Raw genomic sequence first — 20,479 nt, 5'->3', positions numbered from 1 at the left:
ACCAGAAATTCAAATAGTTTGTTTCCAGAGTCTCTCTCTCCCTTTTTTTTTTTCATATTTTTATTCTTATTATTTTTAGAAAGGAAAAAAAAAAGAAATGACAAATTCACAGTTTCAGCCACCCTGGCCTGCAGAGTCCCCACCCCTCACTGGTATCCAAGGTGAACGTGAAAATATGCTAGGCAGGCAGGGAAGCAGGGCTGTGACTCCAGGCCTGGAGTCTCCTCATTGTTTCTGTGGCTGAGGCTGGGTTGCAAGAGCAGGGTCAGCCATTTCCTCACTTATGAAGGCCTGTGGAGAAGGCAGAGATCAGAGCAGCCTGGGAAAGGGGGGAAGGACAGTACTGGAGCACTTCAAACGCAAACCCCACAAAACCAAGGAAGGGATAGTTGCTCAAGGCATAGCAAAAATATGCCAGGGACTAGGCCTCTCCGTGCCCAGGGCAGGTACCGATCTCACACTCTGATGACCCTGGCCCCTTCCTACGGGACAGGAAATGGAGTGAGGGTTTCACCCTGGTCAGACTCCCCACTGAGGAGGAATCTCCGCGCTGCCCCTATTCCTGGAGACCTATTGAGCCCCAGGCTTAGCTCAGGAGCACACTAGGAAGACTGAAGGCTGTGCAGCTGGCAGCCTACAGAGGCTCCTCCCCCTCTTAGGTCTGTATTTCCTCCATAATTTGTCCTGGGAGCCAAAGCCCCTCTACTTCTGATGCCTATCCATGATGTTATCCATGATAGCCTAGGACACTCCAAGGTCAGGCATCAGGAATCTCTGGGATCGGAACAACCCCCAGATGCCTCTTCCGACCTCAGCTCCAGGACCCTCCAGGAAGCCCAGGCCCAGCCATGGGATCTGAAAGGCTGCAGCGTTGCTTCAGAGATGGGAACCTGCCCAATACAGGAAACAGACACCCACATCCTCTACGCTTACTGAACCAGCGAGGCCCCTGGGGAGCAGCCTGTGGTGTCCTTCCCATTCCTGAGACCGGCCCCTGCTGAGCTTTGAGCTCAACAAATGGGGCAGAGCTCTACAGCCTGCGGACCCTGACACCTAAGCACAGCATGATCTTAGGGGAGTGATGGAGGCACAGATGGCTTGACAGATAAAGTCTCCAAGAAGAAGAGCCTTGTGTTGTATGCACTCTAATGCAGGCTGAGTGGGCCATACTTACAAATATGCCTGCTTGGACAAGAGGCTGGACGGCTTTTCATTGACATGGTACAGGGGGAATGGGTCAAATCCACCAATGAAATCAACTGAAAGAAATCAAGCCCAAATAAAACAAAACCCAAATGATGGAAAAGATGGCAGAACGGAAAACATTCCCCGTGGCAGATTCCCAACACGAGGGGCGATGCCAGGTCTTGTGAAGGAGTAGGCACCACCCAAAATCCATCCCCTGTTGTATCTTAAACCTTCCTTGCTGGGATCTCTTGGGCACTGTGTGCCGTTTTCTGGCTCTGTGGTCTAAATGGGCCTTCCTAAAAGGGGTCAGGTGGGGAGGCCAACAACGGTCTTCCAGCATGGATGGGGCTGCATCCGGTCCTGCCAGACTCTCCCCATCATCCCCGCAGCCTTCCGCTAACATAAAGCACCTGCCCCATGAAACCGCCCCCACACGAGTGGATGCCAGGCTTGTTGGGCAAAGTGCAGGGCTGGCTGCAGTTCCTAATTCAAACAGCAGGTGGAGCTCCTGCTTCGTCTCCCAGCAGCCAGTTGTGGTCTCAGTGATCAGCCAGCCCCAGGGGCTTGATGTCAGGCTCAGACACCACATACCTCACCAGCCTCCAAAGTCAGGCCCAAGTCTCTTAAACATGGGAACAGCCTCGTGGCCCAGATCTCTGGGGCAGATGGCTTTGAATTTTTTTTTTTTTTTTTTTTTTTTTTTTTTTTTTTTTTTTGGTTTTTTGAGACAAGGTTTCTTTGTGTAGCCTTGGCTGTCCTAGACTCGCTTTGTAGACCAGGCTGGCCTCGAACTCACAGCGATCCGCCTGCCTCTGCCTCCCGAGTGCTGGGATTAAAGGCGTGCGCCACCACGCCCGGCCTGGCTTTGAATTTCAATCCTGACTCTGAGGAAGGTTCTATCCACAGGAGCCCCACTCCCCCACCTCAACCCCCAACCCCAGTCAATCCTTTCTCTGCAGGGACTTCCCATGAGACTACATCAGGGCTGGGAATCCTCGAAGGGGGAAGGCCAGTCTTGAAGCATTACTGTGTTATGCTGCAAATCAAAGTTAAGTTGAAAGGGGTTTACACGCAGAGGGAAAAGGATATTCTGCCCACATAGGTCCTGCCTCGTACTAAGTGTCAATCAACATGGGTGCAAGAAGACAGAGTGGTCCATGCTACTGAAGACTCAGACTTTCCTGGGGCCACTGTAGGGTCATGAGGTTAGGTGTCCCTGGACCTGAGGGCTGCTGTGCCTCTCTTCATAAACAGCCCCCGCCCCCCAACTCTCAGATCTTTGTACTGCCGCCCCTGTGGTCAGGCACCGGGCATCACTGAGGGGCACCTTCAGGCCCCATCCCAGATAACATAGCACTCAGAGTGGTCACTCATGCTAGCTGCGCACTTACAGCTGTCCTCTTCTTCCGTGAGCACACTGACCACGTAGCAGCCATAGACGAGACCCAGGAGCTGAAAGACACCAAGAGGCCAGCTGTGCCAAGCCATCTCACTGCGACAGCATCACGAGGACACACGGATGGCCTCGTGTGTACCTGACGAAAGCTCTGCATCTCCCAAGCCTCGATTTCCTCCCTTGTAAAACAGAACTGTGACACTGACCTGCACGGCTTCCCAAACTCCCACATTCCAGACATGTTCAGTTCACCCTTGACCCCACCACTCAGTGAGCAACCCTTGGGTGAGGAAGGTGACCAAGCCACTCTGAAGGATGGTATTCACTTCCCCTTTAAGGACTTGGAGAACTGGACATGGGGAAACAGAGCTGGACCCATGGACCAAGGGCATCTGAGAGCTGGTTTGGAGGCAGCAAGATTATGCCCTGTGTCCTCTGAGCCAAGATGTGTAGGCCTGTATTCTCCATGTCATCCTACTTTTAGCCTCTGTTTCTGGCATGCAAGGCTGGCTATGTGGACAAGATGGTTTTGTTTGTTTGTTTGTTTGTTTACTAGGTTGGCTAGTGAGGAACCCAGCAGATCCAAGAGAAGGAAAAATCAGCCCCCATAACTAGTCACTTTCCCTGGTGCTGGCAGCTCGCTCTTTGTCTATTATTTCGGCACCCAAGATGCTGCCGTGAATCTCAGGGGAATGCACCGCCCCCTGTGGGCCCCACCATAACACCTATATCATGTCCACCACCCCCCACCCCCCACTCCCTGCCTGGCAACAGCTTTGTCTGAGGGAACTTGTCTGTCTTGCTGGGACCCTGGATGATTTGGTGTACCCACATACTTCAAAAGGTACAGAGAGTCAGGAACTATAGTGGGGTCCCAGAAAGCCAGATAGAAGGGTTACTTCAGGCCACCACAGCTAGGAGTGGCCCGACCAGTGAAAGCACTAGAAGCTACGATAAGAGGTGACAGTGGTTGTGAGTGTGACTGGAAGGAAGCAGGACTTTCTGGATGTGTAGCAGGTCCCTCTGCAAAATCAACAGGCAGCCTTGAGGCCATGGATCCACGGTGACCTGGCCTGGCAGCCTTCCAAGAGGCCACCACACCCTCCTGGCAAAGGAGACAGACAACACTTTATCAGACGGAAGCTGGACATGCATGTGCTCAATGCCTGTGAGACCTAGCTCAGCTGCAGGCTGTGGTTCCTGCCCCCCACACCCCCCTCCCCTGGTGCTCATCCAGAACGAGTCTGGAAGCTCATTCTCATTGTGAAGAGAGCCCGAGATGTCTCTCACAGCCAGAAGTGGAGGGTCATATGCTGGGTTGGCCCCATGGAAAGCTGGTCAAGGGACTGAGACATGGTTCTCCTGGGGGAGGAGCTGCATCCAATCTGTCACCTCTGGTGGCTCATGGCATCCTACCTGCACACTCTTGCCTCTTTCCCCACCACTTCTCCTGTCCACTCTGCTCACCCAGCTCTTCCCTGAACATCCATCCACGCTGCCTCTTCTGGAAGCTTTCTTTCCTCTTGGCCTTTATTACCAGTGGTCTGGTGAAAGCTAAGTGCGACACATTCTTATCCTAGCCTGACTGGACACCAGGAAGGGCACTTTTCTAAGGAAGAACAAGTGCAGGCAGACAAGATGTGCAAGCTGGCATCCACATGAGGAAGAACGGCTGAAGGCTGTCTCCCTATGGGCATACAGAATCTCTTTCCTCCAGCATCAGTCCCACCAGCATCATTCTGCACCCTGCAACAAGACCTTCATTTGCCTTCCCAGTTTCCAGTTACTTTCTTTTTGTTTCTGTTTTTGTTTGTTTGTTTTTCCAGACAGAGTTTCCCTGTGTAGCCTTGGCCGTCCTAGACTCGCTTTATAGACCAGGCTGGCCTCAAACTCACAACGACCCACCTGCCTCTGCCTCCCGAGTGCTGTGATTAAAGGCGTTACTGTCTTTAAAGAGTCTACAATGTTAGAATTCTTGAGAGAGACCCTTGACTAAACAGTTCTTTCTCTTCTGAGGACCGTACTTGGGTCCCTTTGGGTTTGGGGGCAACCGGGATCCTCCCTAGCCTCTGGATGAGTTACAGTGGGTAAGAAACATGACTTCGGCTTCCCACTGTGAAGGCTGAACTTAAGCAGGATGCCCAGGGTAGGAGAGGAGGCGTAGAGTGGACCACAAGGCTACCCGCACTGCCTGCTGCATACCGTCTTACATCTCGAATGTCTTCAGATGTAGAATTCAACTCCTACTGCCCGTTGCTGGTTGTCCTGTGAGCTCTGCCAAGCACTGTATGCACTGGGAAAGCTGGGGGACCTCGAGACGGGACCAGGCTTCTCCGTGGACTAACTTAGTTTTGCCCAAGGCGTGGCACCCACAACCATGTGGGCTGCTGTTCCACACAGTTTCTTAAACCCTCCTTCCAGCCCCATTGAGTCCATTTGTCGAAACAACCTTCCTTTTTAAGCAGTGATAGCTGAGGCACAAACGGTTCACTACGGCACAGGAGCAGAGAGGTGGCCGCACCTGGGCCCGGGAGCTGTCTCTCTCCTCACTGTTCATCATTAATTTGAGCAGTGCTGCAGAGGTGAACAGAGTCAGTTCCACGTTCACCAGCTATGGCTGTTCTTTTTTTTTTTTTTTTTTTTTAAGATTTATTTATTATGTATATAGTGTTCTAACAGAAGGGGGCATCAGATCTCATTATAGGTGGCTGTAAGCCACCATGTGGTTGTGGGGAGTTGAACTCAGGACCTCTGGAAGAGCAGCCAGTGCTCTAACCACTGGGCCATCTCACCAGCTCCCAACTATGGCTGTCCTTTAGTTTCATGAAACAGCTGTGGTGGCGCACACCTTCGATCCAAGCACTTGGGAGGTAGAGGCAGGCAGATCTCTATGAGTTTGAGGCCAGCCTGATCTACACAGAGCTCCAGGACAGCCGGGGCTACATAGTGAGATTTGAATCCCAGAATTATTATAATTGCTTATTCTGTGTGCTTAGGTATGATGTATATACACGCCTGTTCATGAGTGTGCACCTGCGAGTGCATGTGGAGGGCCAGAAGAGAACTTCAAGCGCTTTGCTCTAGCCCTCTCCATCTCAGTGCCCTGAGGCAGGGTGGCGGGATCTGAACTCAGGTCCTCACGATAGTGCAACAGGTGCTCTTACACACTAAGCCGTCTCTCCACGTGCCCAGCAGTTTTTATGTGGGTGCTAGGGGGCTGGACTCAGGCCCCGTGCTTACTAAGCAAGCGTCTTACTAACTGCTCTATCACAGCCCCGTTTTATTTTATTTTTCAGAAAGAGTTTTCCTATATACCCAGGCCGGCCTTGAACTGGTAATCCTAACTCCCTCTGGTTCTCATATGCTGGGATGGCAGCCTTGTGTCACTATGCCTGCTTTCTCCTGTCTGGTCAGTTGTTATTATAGACTTTCTACAGCTCTAAAGCCAGAGTGTATCCTCTATGAGAGCCCAAATGTTTGGATCCCCATCCTGATCCGTGCTGAGGTAGCAGGCCACCTAGCGGGATCCAGACTCAACAGGCTACAGAGTGTTTATAGCAGCTTCTGCAGCCCTTACTTTTCTATGCAGGATGAGGTGCCCTGGTGTGGCTGGACGAGGCCCTGACTGGCCTTCGGAAAGTGTCCTGGTGACATCTTTCTCCATGAACAGCCAGGCAGAGTTCATGAGTCTACATTTACTTGGTCTTTCCAAGACTCCAGTCTCTGCACCAAGCCAGATGCAGACACACAGATAAAGTACCCAGGCCTAGACTCACCCTGAGTGCACCAGGCTCGGTCCTGGAATGACAGAGCTTGGGGCACAGTAAGGAGTCCAGTGACTGGCAGTGAGGGAGCTCAGACTTGACACTGGATCCAGAGGATGAGTGTTCTGCAAAGGGGCGGGGCTGCACCTGGACCACCTGAGGAGGGTGTGAAAGGCCTTGAGAGTAAAGAGAGGACTGGAGCCTGTTAATGGGAGTTGGTATGCCTCTGGTGCCCTCTCTGGATGTGAAGTGTTCTTCTGAAAGGCTCCTGTGCCTTTGGCTTGCCTTCAGCAGGTGGTGCTGTTGCTAGGTAGCCCAAAGGCCTCATAGTCTCCTGGCCATCTGCTGCTGTTCCTGAGTGGGGGGTGTTGTCTCAGAAATTCCTTTACATAGATAGCTAAGGACTCAGTCCTTGCATTAGCTGTGAGGTCTCAGAGCAAACATGTGAGCCACCTATCCCTTACCCCCGAAAGACACCACAACCCCCCTCCTGTGCTTAGTAGACCATGCCAAGTCCAGACCTTGGGCCTTGCAAGGAGGCTGAAGCCTGGGCCACCTGTGTTGCCATTGTCACCGGCCAGCAGGGAACGCTGCCTCAGCACCAGCCTCTCAGATGCCTCCTTGGGCTTTTTCCATATCGCTTTTTCTGCACTTTCCATAACTCCCTGGCCAGTTAAGTGGGCTAATGTCCTGGGGAAAAGCCTTTGGGATTCAGAACCCCAGGTCCTCTGGTATGGCCCTGCACCCCTGAATTCTGCCTCCCACCCTCCTCCACCACAGCTGTAGGACGATATCAGGCCTTCTCTGGTCATTCCCCTTGGATCAGGCTCCTGAATACACATGGAAAAGAATGAAGTCTCATAATCTTGGAATTCTCTGAGACTCCCTAGAGACTCAGCGTAGACAACCCGAGTCCAGGGGCCCCACTTGCAGACTTACTGGCTGGTCTGAGCCTTCTGTCTCCCTTTCAGTGTCCTACTGGGGTTTCTAGGTTCCTCTCTTGCCTGCACTACTCCTGTGCTAGGGAGATGACACAGGAGCCTCCATCTTCTCCTTTGCTGTTGCTGTTCCTGGTTGCCTGGTAGTACCCCACAGTATCATCAGAGGCTGAAGTCTGATTCTGGTTCTGAGCCTATCTCACAAGAAGAGCGATGAAGTTCTGTGGTGGTTTGTGTAGGAACCAGGCCCGACTAGGCTGCCTGCCTGTCTTGCTCTTTCATGTCCTGTTTCTAGCAGCTTCCATGTCTGTGTTTATCTTGGTTAGCTAGCCATGCTTACTGCTCTGAGAACGCGCCCCTCCCGTCCTCGAGATTTGTCCTCCTGTGTGCAATCACCTCTTGAGGGATTTCACCAGGGAGGAGGATTCCTGTTTTGCTGCCTATAAGAAGGCTCTTTGGAACTCGGGGGAGAATAATAAACCGCTGCTGCGGCTGCTGTTCTCTTAGCACGAAGGACCCGCTGTGTTATTGTGTGTGTGTGTGTGAATGTGTGTGTGTGTGTGTGTGTGTGTGTGTGTGTGTGTGTGTGTGTGTGTGTGTATGAGTTAAATCCGCAGTCCCTCACCCTGGACTCGGTACCGCGGTAGCGCAGGCGCCACTGGTTTGAACAGGAATGGCCCCCACGGGCTCATATATTTGTTTACTCCCCACGGAGTGGCATTGTTTCAAAGGGTTGTAAGAATTAGGAAGCGTGACCTTGATGGAGGAAGTGTGTCACTGGGGCTGGGCCACGCCAGGCCTAGGCTCTTTCTCTCTGTCTATGGATTAGGATGTGGCTCTCAGCCTCTTCTCCAGCGCCATGCCTTCCTGCCTGCTGCCACACTCCCCACCATGATGCTAATGGGCTAAACCTCTGACACTGTGGGCAAATCCCCAGCTCAAAGCTTTCTTTCAGGAGGGTTGCCTTGGTCGTGGTGTCTCTTCTCAGCAATAGAACCGCGACTAAGACGGGCTCGAGGTGAGATGCCCACCTGGATGATTCCTTTACTTCTTGCAGGATAGGGAGGCAATCCTGCTTAACAAGGAGGAAAGGCCCCGAATCTACCCCACACTCACCGCCAGCAGGATCTGCAGGCCACTGTGCAGAGCTTCCACGTAGCTGTGCACCATGGCACAGCCAGCACCCACCACCAGCGACTGGCCATGCAGCGCCCCGAGGCCAGCTGTGGCTGCATCTTCGCGAAGACAGCCTGGCCCGTGCTCTTCCCACCAGGAGCGATGCCGGGAGAGATTGAAGGTTAGGAGCTCCCTGTCCTGAGGGCAAAGGAACAGAAAAAGCTAGTATCAGGAGGCAGCCAGCCTCTACCAACCATAGCCTGGAGTAAGGAAGGACAAAGTAGCCAATCTCCCTGCACTCTTTCCTCTTAGGCACCAGCTGCGGGGGACAGGAACAAGTGTCCCCAAACTGTTCCCCAATGGGAAAGCCTGATTTTGTTGGCCCTCGGTCCTCATACTTCTTCCTCCAGGAAGGACCCTTGTCTGAGGAAGCCCTCAGGACTCACTGTTGTGACTTCCAGTTTCCTCAAAACCCTCATTCACGTCCATGGCCAAAGCTGCCATAGAGGGTCTTGGGCCTCGTGTCAGTTGCTCCTTTACTGTGACTTGCACAAGCCCAGTCAGGGATAGCTCAGTCCACCACACCACTCCATGTCTCTCTAGCGTAAGGGGAACAAAGCTGGACCAGCCCAGAGCTTCCTCAGGGGGCACATGGCAGTTGGCCAGGGCAGAATTCTCCATGTGGCCACAAGAGGAAGGTCTCTGCTTGTGCCCCAATCCCACTACCCCCTGAGAAGGACACGCCCACACACCCCTGCCAGGTATCCACTTGGTCCCAGGAAATCTTGCCTGGTACTGCCTGGTTCGAAGGCCATCTTCCAGGAGATCCACCCTCTGTGCTATGCAGCCTGAGGCCCTGGCCCACTGACACCCACAATGCCTTACCAACAACCCTTTCCACCCGCAAACCAGTCTTCCCAAACTACTGAAGCCCTGATTACAGGCAAAATAGGCCTGGTGCTGCCGTCGGCACTGTGCACCAAGCTCCTGCCGCCGTTAGGAAATGTGCAATGGGCGTCGCTCGCCAAGTGTCCCGTGGGGATCTGGCCAAGACCCAGAGGATGAACCCCTTCCCATCTCTACTTACCTTTGAGAGGCCCCCCACTTCCAGGTAGAAGCAGATAATGAAGACGTTCCAGGTAACCCACACAGCTGCCCACACAGCATACTAGGGAGGTCAGAAAAGACAGGGCAGGAGTTGAAACCAGCAGCTTCAGCTATCTGATTTTCTCCAGCCCCTTGGAAGAAAGCCCTTGAACTTGTGACAAAGTCAGGACTCCCTGAGTCTGACCTTCTGTAAACCCACCCTGGACAGGTGTCAACCTAAGACATTCTGCCCAAGCTGCTACCAAGGGTGACGGGGCTTCTATTCCTTGCATAGAGGCGGCCAAGCACAGTGGACTTACCACCACGATGTAGCGTGGCCGATACTGAATGGTGCCGAAGAGCCCCAAGATGACCACGACGATGTGCATGAAGTTGGCCAGGATGGGTGCCCACTGGTAGCCCAGGAAGTCAAACACCTGCCGTTCCAGAGCGGTGACCTAAGAACAGGTGGCCCATGAAGAGCAATGGACCCTAATGGGCCACCTCCAGCTTTTGCCTCCTCCTAAGTAGCCCTCACATCTGTTTTAACATCTGTACCAGGTGGGCCACATACTCCTTCTTGGCCATAACCCTGAGCAGTGTTGTGTGCCTATGTTGTAGCCTTTTGGGCAAAGATCATCAAGTCTGACAAGCCCAAATGTCACTCCCGGCTTGTTCCTCTCTTGAGGTAGGTTGCTCCCTTGTCCCCAGTCCCTCACATGGAGACCAAAAACACCCAAGGTTGATTTTTTGTTTTGTGTTTGTTTTTGTTTGACATGGGGTCTCTCTACATAGTCCAGGCTGTTCTGGAACTTGTAAGGTCTCAAACCCTGACAATCAGCTGAGGTGCCTATTTAATCTATCAAAGCAGAACTGGCCACCAAGTTCTCCCCGGATCCCTCAGTCCCGCCCTGTTTCAAGGCCCTTCTGGCTGGCACACCCTTCCCCCACCTGCCCTTCCCTATATAATCCAGCCATTTTGGTTACCTGGCCTTTTTGTCTGTCCTTTACCCACCTGGACTCTCAGTCTGGCTTTCCCCTCTCCCCTCCCCATTCTCCTATCATGGCTCCCGGTCATGTCCACTCTGGCTTCTCCCAGGTGTCCCTGCCTCTAGAAATGCTCTCCCTTTTATCTACAATAAACCTTCTCCTCCACCATACCTAGGACTACTCATATCCTTTCCTTTTTATTTCTTTTTTCTTTTTTTTTCTTTTTTTCCATTCAGAACTCATGTACACCCGGCCAGCCTTGCAATCACATAGATCTACCTGCCTCTGCCTCCCAAGTCCTATGATTAAAGGCGTGCACCATCACGCCTGGCCCGTACCCAAGTCTGTTCTAACTGGGGGTTAGGAGGGGACATAAAGAAGAAGCACATAGCTGGGCGTGGTGGCGCACGCCTTTAATCCCAGCACTCGGAAAGCAGAGGCAGGTGGATCTCTGTGAGTTCGAGGCCAGCCTGGTCTACAAAGGGAGTCCAGGACAGTCAAGGCTACACAGAGAAACCCTGTCTCAAAAAACCAAAAAAAAAAAAAAAAAAAAAAGAAGAAGAAGCACAGATTCTAAAGTGCAGCCCAGCTACTCAGGTGGCACATGAGACCTTAGCCTGCACAGGGTGCCGAACACAGAAGCCCAGAGTCTCCAACCGGGAAAGCCCTGCAATTGGGCATGCCCTGGCAGCTGTGAGTGGGCCAGGAGTGGTGAGCATGTCCACAGAAGCCTTAAAAGCATTTTGGTAACAAGTGTGTTCTCCAGGAGTCTGGGGTTCTCCTGGTGATGGCTGACTCGGGCTGCTAAGTGGAGAGGGAAAGGCAGACTGTCAAGACCAAGAATGGCCCAGCAGAATCCGTTTAAGATGGGTCCCACAAAAGCCACAAGGGACTCACACTCGCCGGCCCCTGGCCAATCACCGAGTTCCCAAACCCATCCACTTCTCCTAGGCAGAAAGCTCACACCCTCTGTCCCATCTCCCACCAGAGTGCTCACACCAGTTGTCCCCACCTCCTGTCAGAGTGTTTATACTCACTGCCCCTACTCCTGTCACAGAACACTCTTGCTCCAAAGTCCCTCTTATGTCACAGATCCCACTGTTCCCCCTTCCTGTCACAGAATACTCACACTTAGTACCCCTCTCCTGTCAAAGTGTTAACACATCCTGTCTTCTCTCGTGTCTCAAACCACTCACACCTGCTGGCTCCTAGTGGGTTTGTACCAGGTTTCATGATTACAACTGTTGGTGGAGGAAGCTTCTACTCAGCCAAGTGCCCACTTCCTAATGCTAGCCTCCCCGGAGAAGGTGTCTCCCTGTACACGAGTAACCCCCTTAACGAGGCATATGGTGGGTGGAGCAGTCGCTTATGGGAAAATTTCACATCTGTCAGTTCTCAGGGATCAGCTCTCAGCTCTGTCCTTTCACAGTGTGGACAGAGAGCTGCTTGGCCAAACTCCTGGCTCCTGGTTAGGCCTGACAGGCTGTTTGCACCGAGGAAGACGGTGGGCCATCACCAGCTCTCCATGGGCAGACACAGCTGATCCAGCTGATGGTCCCACCTCTTCATTCACATGCCTTCCACATGGAAGCCACGCATGGAGAGCTCACTGCACAGCGCTGCAAAAGCTTTGCTTATTTTTTTACAAGGGATCACTTGTTTGCCTTGGAGCTACATCATCTCTAAGGAATTGGGAGTTGGTGTCTCAACTAGGACACTCTTCTCACTGGAATATGCCAAGCATCCTTCCAGGGTTGGTTAGGAGCCTGCTCTGCCTGCATGCAGTGAGCATGGCCAGTGTTGGAGTGATATAAAAATGGCTGGTCCCCTAAAGATGTTTTCATCAAGGCTGCCAAATACAAATAGCCAAAACACTATGAATGTAACATATATACAATTCCTGATTGTTTCGTGGTTCTTCTTGCTGTGGGTAGGTTGTTGTATATATATGTAATAATATAGTTGCGTGTGTAAAAATATTGAATAAAAATGTAAAAACAAACAAACATATGTGGCACCATAAAAAAAAATGGCTGGTCCCTGAGCCTCTAGGGGCTTTGCTTGAGATGAGCACTGCCCACCTTGCCTAGTCCTTTCCTGACCATGAATATAAGCTGGGGCTTGTCCACACCCACAGTGATGCCAGATGCTACTTGGCCTGTGCAGTATATACAGCAGGTGCTCATAGGTGCTGGCCCCACGTTGGCACATCAGATGCTGTAGCCACCACACTGTCCACAGCAGAAGCTGTAGGCAGTCTTAGAGGCCAAAGACAAGAAGGACAGCTCAGGAGCAGCCACCTTGTCATCAGAGCCCTGTGGCAAGACATTGGACAGAGTCTTAATGTTGAAACAGTGCTGAGGCTACACAGAGAAACGCACACTGGGGTATGAACGGAACCCAACAGTGTGACTCTCAAATGATTCAGGACAGCCAGTGACCTAGGTGTTGGGGATGGGTCTGAAGGTCTCCCACAGGCTCATGTGACACTGTTTCCTAGTTGGTGACATTGGTTGGGAGGCACAGAGTTGTCCTCCTGAAGGTTCACAGGAGGTCAGACCTAACTGGTACAAGTGCATCCCTAGGCGCAAGCCTTTGAGTGTTGTGCTCACCCCTGGTTCCCACCTGTGTTTTGTTTCCTGGTCAGAGCCATGTGACCAGCCACTGTGACATGCTTTCACCACCAAAGAGAGCCACTCGTGTGCTATAACTTACCAGCTCTGAACTGAACACTGAAGCCATGAACCAAAATAAAAACCTTTCATCCCCGAAGTTGTTCGTGTCGAGTGTTTTGTCACAGCAGTGAGGAAAGTAACTTAAACCCAGGTGAGTCTGGCCTGGCCTGGCCTGCCCCTTCCTGGTCTAACTTCCCAGTCAAGCTATCCGCACCCTTCCAGAAACCCTCACTAATATGAGGGAATGGAGAAGCAGGCAGAAGAAGCAAGTGGGGCTTCTGTCCCCTCCAAAGAGTAAGTAAGCATCACCCTGAAACCCCTTTCAAACATAAACTACTTCCACTCGAGTCGACCTAAGGAGGTCACACTGCTTAGGACACCAGAGCCACTGTACATCCCATGGCCACCAGAGGAACAACAGAGAAGGCATGACCAGACCAGAAGCCTTTGTCTAGAATGGGCTACAGGTGGGTTTACCTAAGCAGGTAAAACCCAGAGTGGAAAGGGCATAGCACACAGCCCAACTCGAGGACAGTCTCAGGACAGCTGTGCTGACTCCCCCAGCAGGAGCTACAGCTCAGGGGTCAATAAACGCCAATGCTCCCTGAGAGCCGCATTTACAGTGGGGTTTGTAACTGTGCTGGTGGCCACCCTGGCCAGGCTATGAACACTTCACTGTGGCTGGCTGCACAGGCACAGAGGGAAGAGGCCTTGGGTGGAGATTGTGCCCTCGCGTGCCCTTCTAGAGATGGTCCGGGCCTCTTCTGTTTTCTGTGTGGATCTAGGGGAATCTCTGTGGCTGCCCAAAGGGACGATGGCCTCTTCTCCCACAGAAGGGATGCTCTGAAGGACAAGTGGATGGTCAGGGCTAGGGCTGGACACAGCAGATAGAAGGGATGAGGCCCCATCTCCCCAGGCTGCCCGGACTTCCAACACAGGCAGACACGGTCCCTCAGCACCCAGTCCTACGGCTCTCTGGATCCGGAGGTTCCAGGCCAGGCCATTTGTTCAGAGACGCCCCATCCCCAGAAGCAACTAGAGAAGGTCTGGGATGCAGGCAGGTTGGGCCGAGTGTGGGCTGAGTGTACACATGGCCACGTGCTGGTGTGTGTGTGTGTGTGTGTGTGTGTGTGTGTGTGTGTGTGTACACATGTGCACATTGTGCAGCAGTAGGCAGAAAGAAGCCAAATAACAGACCCGGGTCAGCACCAAAAGCCCATAGTGCGCTTTGCCCTGCTCTTCCCAGACTTGCTGTCCTCTGGGGGTGATTTCACAAATTGTTTTTTTAAAAGGGAGATTCCTTTTATGATCTGCCAAATTCCTTCAGAACCTGCCCCTCCTCTGGCTCAGACGCACCCTGATGGCTCTGGGCCTGGAATGTGGGGGTCACTGGGACCCAGTAAGCTTGATCCAGGCTAGGGGGTGGGGTGCTCAGCAACACCGGGCCTATCAGTCTCAGCCTGTTCCATGAGCAGGGAGTGAGGAGGGGCAATCAAGAATGGAGTTATTCAGTCTGCCATTCTCCTGGCCACAGGAGGAGTAAACACTGGAGGCCCTTCCCGAGGAGCAGCTCAAGCCTCTGGGGGAGGGTCTCCGGTCTGCCTTGCCTCCACCATGAAGAGTCCTTGCGAGATGGGCTCTCCATGGTCAGGCTGAGTCCAAGGCCTCGGAGCCCACGGTTGGAAGTGTATCTGTACCCCATACCTCTGCAACTCCTATGCCCAGCAAACCCTGTATTACCCACCTGCTGTCTCAGGCACACTCAACCCTTTATCAGCTTCTCCCTCTGTTACCTAAGACTACAACTTAATCCCCAGGTGGTCACCAGCTGCCCTAGCCCAGCTGGCCCAGTGGGGCCCAGTGTCCTGCTAGGATGGCCTTGACCCCAGCTGCCTGCTTCTTCAAGTTTTCCAACCAGAGTTGGCCCCTTCTCTCTTGTTCGATCTGAGAACTCATTCATATCTTCCCCTCTGTCCCTGGCCATCCAGGACACAGCCAACTCCTTTCTATTGCATTCCCAGCCCCTGCAACACGCTTGATGTTGGTGCACAAGCCAGGCAGGCACAGCAGCCAGGCACAGCACATCGAGGTCACGGTAAACCTGCAGAATGACTGATGGCCACCAGCACAGCGTTGTAAAGAGGTCCACCACGCTATCCTTCCACACTGTCCCTCCATATGCTGGCTGCCTACTGCCCAGCCAGTACCTTGCCCCACAAGGGAGTCTATAGAGCTGCTGTGGCCCCAGGAAAGCAACAGTTCTAGCAACCCTATGGAGACCTCTGGTGTCTGACTCTCCGCCACCTTGTAAACTCCTGCCCCTCTTCACTTCCTCTGTCAGAGCTGTTGGGTTCTGGATCTGCGTCCCAAGACACATCCAGATTCTAAACTTCAGTTCAAGGTGGTCTCAGGATGATGGAGAGGCCACCCTGGGGCATTCGTATGGGTAAGAGATGGCCTGGGAATTGCAGGCCCTCTCTTTGCGTGATTGCCCTTTCAGCTTCCTAGAAGGCCAGAGAAAGCAGCACACATCTGTGCAATAGCTCTGACAGTCTCTGAGTGTCAGTAAGGACAGGAAATGTAAGCAATGGAATGCTTCCAACTCTTCCAAGCCGTGTGTGTGTGTGTGTGTGTGTGTGTGTGTGTGTGTGTGTATGTGTGTGTGTGCATTCGTATGTGCGTGTGCATGTGTGTGAGTATGAACACATGTGTGTGTCTGTGCATTTGTGTCAGAGTGAGTGTGTGCATACATATGTGAGTGTGTGTGCACATGTGCATGCCTACATGTGTGTGGGTGCCCAGTGCTGGGATTAAGCTCAGGTCCTTGCACACGGCAGGCAAGCACTGGACCACTAAGCTGCACTCTAGCTCACTACTGAATTCCTAGTGTTACTGAACATATAAGTGTTGGGAGGGCACTTAGGACTCTCAGCATTGCCAGATCTGCCTGTGACACGCCCTGGATGGGAACCTCCTCTACTGCTCTCGTTTCACCAGAAGAGCCAGCATCCCACAGAACTTCTGCTAACAGTGAGAATCCCCTGTAAGGAGGCACCAGATGGCTGTCCACCCCAACCCCATCAAATGGATGACAGCGAAGGCCTGTTTGAATGTTCAAGACACAGACCGTTGATGGAGCCCCAGCCACAGACTGCTCTTGATCCATAGGATGGGGCTCTAACAGCATGCAGTCTTTGAGGACCAAGCCCCTCACTCTTGACCATCTGCCTTCACCCCTGCTGCCTCCATCCACCAGCTCAGACCCCAGAGCACTCTTGCATCTTCTGGAAGGGAACATCCTGCCTTTAAGCAGGACTCAGGGCACTTGCAGCTCCAACCCTAGGCCCAGGCAGGTAGTGGTGGCATTTCCCTCCCCCACAATGCACTTGTCTTGAGGAGCCACACAATGGTCTGTGTGCTTGTTTGTTCCGTTCGACTGTTAGCGGCACTGACCGAGGAGGGCACAGTCTTTCTCACACGACATGCAAGTGCACGGGTTCCTGGAGGAGCCCTGCGCATACAATTACAAATTTGGAGGAAAAACAAACAAACAAACAAACAAACCCAAAGCGGAACCCAGAGAAAAACCAAAATAACAGCACCAGGGACAGAGGCCAGCCTCTTTATAAATGATTGGGTCTGACTAGTCTTTTTCATACCGGGGAGAAAAAGAAAGGGGAGGCGAAGATGACCCCGTTAGTCCATTAAGAAACCCAAAGCCCTCTCCTGTGAGGCCGCAACTGGAGGCTGGATCAGCTGCACAGTGGCTGCTACAGGACCTAGGACCTCCTCCATCTGAAGAGTAGCCAGACTCTGGTTGCCTCAGGAACGGAAGCTTGAAGGAGGTGAGAGTACTGCTGCACCCTCTCAGTTCTGAGCTAACCCGGCCAGAAGCCCATTGCCCGGAGATAGGCTCCTCAGAGCTAGTGGCCCTGCAGAATCTAGTTGTAGAGTCTTTCTTGCCCCCCACCCCTACCCCCCACCCCCCTGGCCCCAATCCTCTGTCTTGTCATCACAGCAAAGCAAGGACTGAGACCGGCTAGCATGGCTGCTGGCTCAGAGCCGGCAAAGTTCCTGCTGTTCCTCAGGGAGAGTTGTTTGGGGCTTTTGTCCAGTAACTTGGTAACAGAAAACTCCCACGCTTGTCAAAAAAGGGAAAGCGTCAGGACCCCCATGCTACTCCCAGCTTCCTCCACTCCCCTTTCGCATGCAGAGGCCAGAGCAGTGGGTGGCATTGGGCCTGATCCTCCCAGAGGCTGAGGAGGGTGGCCCTCCCCCTCCCCCCAACTGCCAGGCAGCGCCTGACAAAGACTCTTGACAGATGCCTGGGGCATTTCAGCTGTGGCCCTGCTGGACAAAGCAAGGGCACAGGGCTCAGTACAACTTCACAGAGTCCCTGTGGCTTGGCTGAGACTGAGTCTTTCAGAAGCTCCGTCCAGGAAAACCCTCCAACCCAACAGCCCCCTCTCCTCTTAATTGCTGTCCCTGTCCTACACCTGTACACAGGAGAAGTTAAACAAGAAGAAGGCCTTGAGCTTGTCCTCTTGATCCCTGGACCACATCCCTGAGCGGAGCACCTGCTTCTCTCAGCCACATGTCAGAGAGCGTTGTCACACCAAACCCAGTGCAAGGAAACCAAAGCCACCCCCTCCCCAAAAGCTCACCCCAGTCCCTGACCTGGTCATCCTGCAGGACTTTTCTCTCTCTTCCCAGGAGCCCTTTGAGGGAGCCCCTCACAGAAAGACAGCGACTCCACACTGCTCCGAGGATGGAGGCGGCCCTCTCAAGTCTGACCTGCCCAGTGGAAACTCACAGACCAGTAAAGACTTGGACCACAGACCCTCCCTCCCCTCTGCAATCCCACGTCATGCCTGGCAGCCCCTGGAGACACAAGACACTACCTGTGTTGCTGTTAGGACAAGACACCAAACTGCCTTAAAGTGTCTTTGAAACAACTTCTTCCTCAGGGACCTCCAGCTTCAGCCTCAGGAGGAGGCACTCAGGCTAGCTGGGCCCAGGCCCACAGCCAGCCCAGAGACAACAAAGCTACATTTCCTTTTTAAGACCAGACACCCAGGGCTCATTAACATCTACGCAAAGGAGTTTCCCCAGCGACCTTTGTTTTAGCTCCTTCTCTCAACAGCCCCAGAACCCGCATTCCAGACTCCAAGCTCAGGGAGAGCTGCAAAGTTGCTCGGTTTTATCCAAGTTCTCTGACAAGGCTCTTCAACTAGGGGAAGGGGGCTCAACCCTAGGCATCCTTGCCTGAAAGCCTCTTCCCTCTACTTGCCAGGGAGATTGGGAGGCCAAGGTAGACAGTGCCTGCGCACAAGCGGGGCGTGCCAGGCGATCACACTCTCCAGAACATCCGACTCTAGTGTCCACGCTCAAACACTGAACTTTGTTGCCGGCTCGGCCCCTTGTGCCGCGGCGGTAAGACACGCACGCTTGCTTCTCCGAGCCACAAGCGCCTTCGGAGGCTGTGGACATCCAAGTGCAACATCGTCCCCCGGACCAGGCACTCTGGACCTGAGCGCAAATCCTGGGGCAGCCCCTGCCCGAAGGCTTTTGTTCCTTGGGGCCGCAGGGGGGGGGGGGGTCCCCAGACGCTCCCTAGCACCTGTCCGCACCAGCCAGGATGCCACTCCCCGAGCAAACACAGCAGGGCACAGCCGGGATCGGGCAGGGCGGCAGCTCCCCTCGCATGCCTGGCAGCCAGAAAAATCTGCCGCAGCAGCTAGGTCTAAGCCGTCATCCCAGGAGCCTCCCGAGGCTGGTGTGGGTCCGGAGAGCCACTCGGGACACCCGGACTCACCAGCTGCAGAGCACAGAGCGCAAGAAGCGTGCAGCGGCCGGAGCAAGAGCCCATGGTATTCACGCCGCCAGCAGGAGCCTTTGCAACCACAGTGGGCCGGAGTCAGCTGCGTGAGAAAGCTTCTGTCCACCCTCACCCCGCCTGCTTGGCCCTGAAGACACCGCCTCCTTCCAGCTTGCAGATCCCGCCCTAGCTTGCCTCGGGTAAGCCTAGTAGACCCCAGCCCTGTCCGCCCCCTCCTTTTAGGTCCCGCCCCTGCCCACCCACTCTTCAGACCCTGCCCTCCCCCTATCTCTCCCGCTCTGGGTAACAGCTGCGTCGTGTCTGCCTCCACAGTTAGACACCCCTAGTCCCCGCAGCCCTTAGGGGCTTCAGGCGGTCGGGAGAGGGGGCGTGGGACCCCTTCTTAAAGGGGCGATGACACGGCTTTCTGGCAGCATAGAGCAGCGAAGGGCGGCTGGTGGCCACAGGACTGACTTGTATCCCAGCTTGCTCGCAAAAAAAATAATTAGCAACCGTGTCTACCCTAGATAGCCTTCGGTCTGGCTCCTGTGACTCCTATGGTGGGACACACGCCTCTGCACTGTTGACATCAAACTCCCAAGGTGTTTGCAGCGTGAAAGTCTCTAAGGCTAGCTGTCCTGACCTGGTCGCTCTGTGTCCTTACTGAGAGTGAGCAGGAGCAACAGCGAATGAAGGCTCGTTCACCAGTACTTCACCTGTCTGAAAGGTCTGGGTCCCAGGTCTGCTCAGGGACAGCAGGGAGGTACTCTAATGGGGGTGTCCTGCACTCAACAGTGCACAGAAAAACCTGCCTCACAGAGGCCTGAAAACGGGATTGAGCTAGGTTGTGGGGGAGCCTCACATCCAGGCAGGAACAGCCGTCGTGGTCGGAGAGAGGCACGGGGCCGTAGTGCAAGTCTTAGGGAATAATGAAAATAAGCTGGTGGGGGTCGGGAGTGGGGGGCAGGAATCTTGTGCTGGCAGCTGAAGGAGGTCCCAATCCAGCACCAGAAGGGTTAGTTCACTGTGGGGAGATGGAAGAGGTGGATAGGAGAAGCCCTTCACACCAGGCCATGGGCATCTGGGGAAACTGAGTTTAGGTATCTTTGCCCTTGACTTGAACAGTTCAGGGACAGAGAACCAAAGGCTAGCTTCATCCAGCTTCGTGGGGATGCACAGAGCATCTGTGGATAGCTCTCCCCTGTGTGACAGCTCTGTGCAGAGCACCGCCCCCCACTCCCTCCCAACACATACACACACTGGCTTCTCACAGAGACATGATCTGTGACTTCCTGTGACTGCTTAAGTCCTGAACCACTCATACCATCTATGAATTGCCAAATTTCTCCTGTCTCATCCTGATGGACAGTCACATACAGCACTGCCATGGGCAGAGACCCAACAAACAAGACAGTTCACAGAGGAGAGGTGCGTGGGTGGGGTCAGGCGGATGAGAGGGAAAACCAATGAGAGGGTAGAACACCGAATCACCCCCTGCCATTCAGCAA

General features: G+C 53.6%; 1 protein-coding gene across 4 annotated transcripts; it reads right to left on the bottom strand.

The window, feature by feature from the left end:
* Positions 1–31: 31 nt before the first annotated feature.
* NKAIN4 (sodium/potassium transporting ATPase interacting 4) lies at positions 32–19,132 on the bottom strand. Of its 4 annotated transcripts, none has more exons than XM_084774377.1 (7): positions 17,818–17,938; positions 9,809–9,946; positions 9,490–9,570; positions 8,403–8,600; positions 2,580–2,640; positions 1,175–1,259; positions 34–291 (listed from the first exon to the last, which is right to left on the bottom strand). In XM_084774377.1, exons 1-7 carry the CDS (start codon positions 17,836–17,838, stop codon positions 282–284), a joined length of 594 nt encoding a protein of 197 aa, XP_084630503.1. In that variant the 5' UTR covers positions 17,839–17,938; the 3' UTR covers positions 34–281. The 4 variants fall into 4 exon arrangements, with proteins under 4 accessions (XP_084630504.1, XP_084630503.1, XP_084630502.1 ...); XM_084774376.1 differs by lacking the exon at positions 17,818–17,938 and adding an exon at positions 18,969–19,128 and having other exon boundaries at positions 35–291; XM_084774379.1 differs by lacking the exon at positions 17,818–17,938 and adding an exon at positions 18,055–18,720 and having other exon boundaries at positions 35–291.
* Positions 19,133–20,479: the final 1,347 nt, after the last annotated feature.

This window comes from Acomys minous (genome assembly GCF_964271855.1).
Source record: "Acomys minous genome assembly, chromosome: 3".
NCBI lineage: Eukaryota > Metazoa > Chordata > Mammalia > Rodentia > Muridae > Acomys > Acomys minous.
This window is presented reverse-complemented; position numbering and strand designations above follow the sequence as displayed.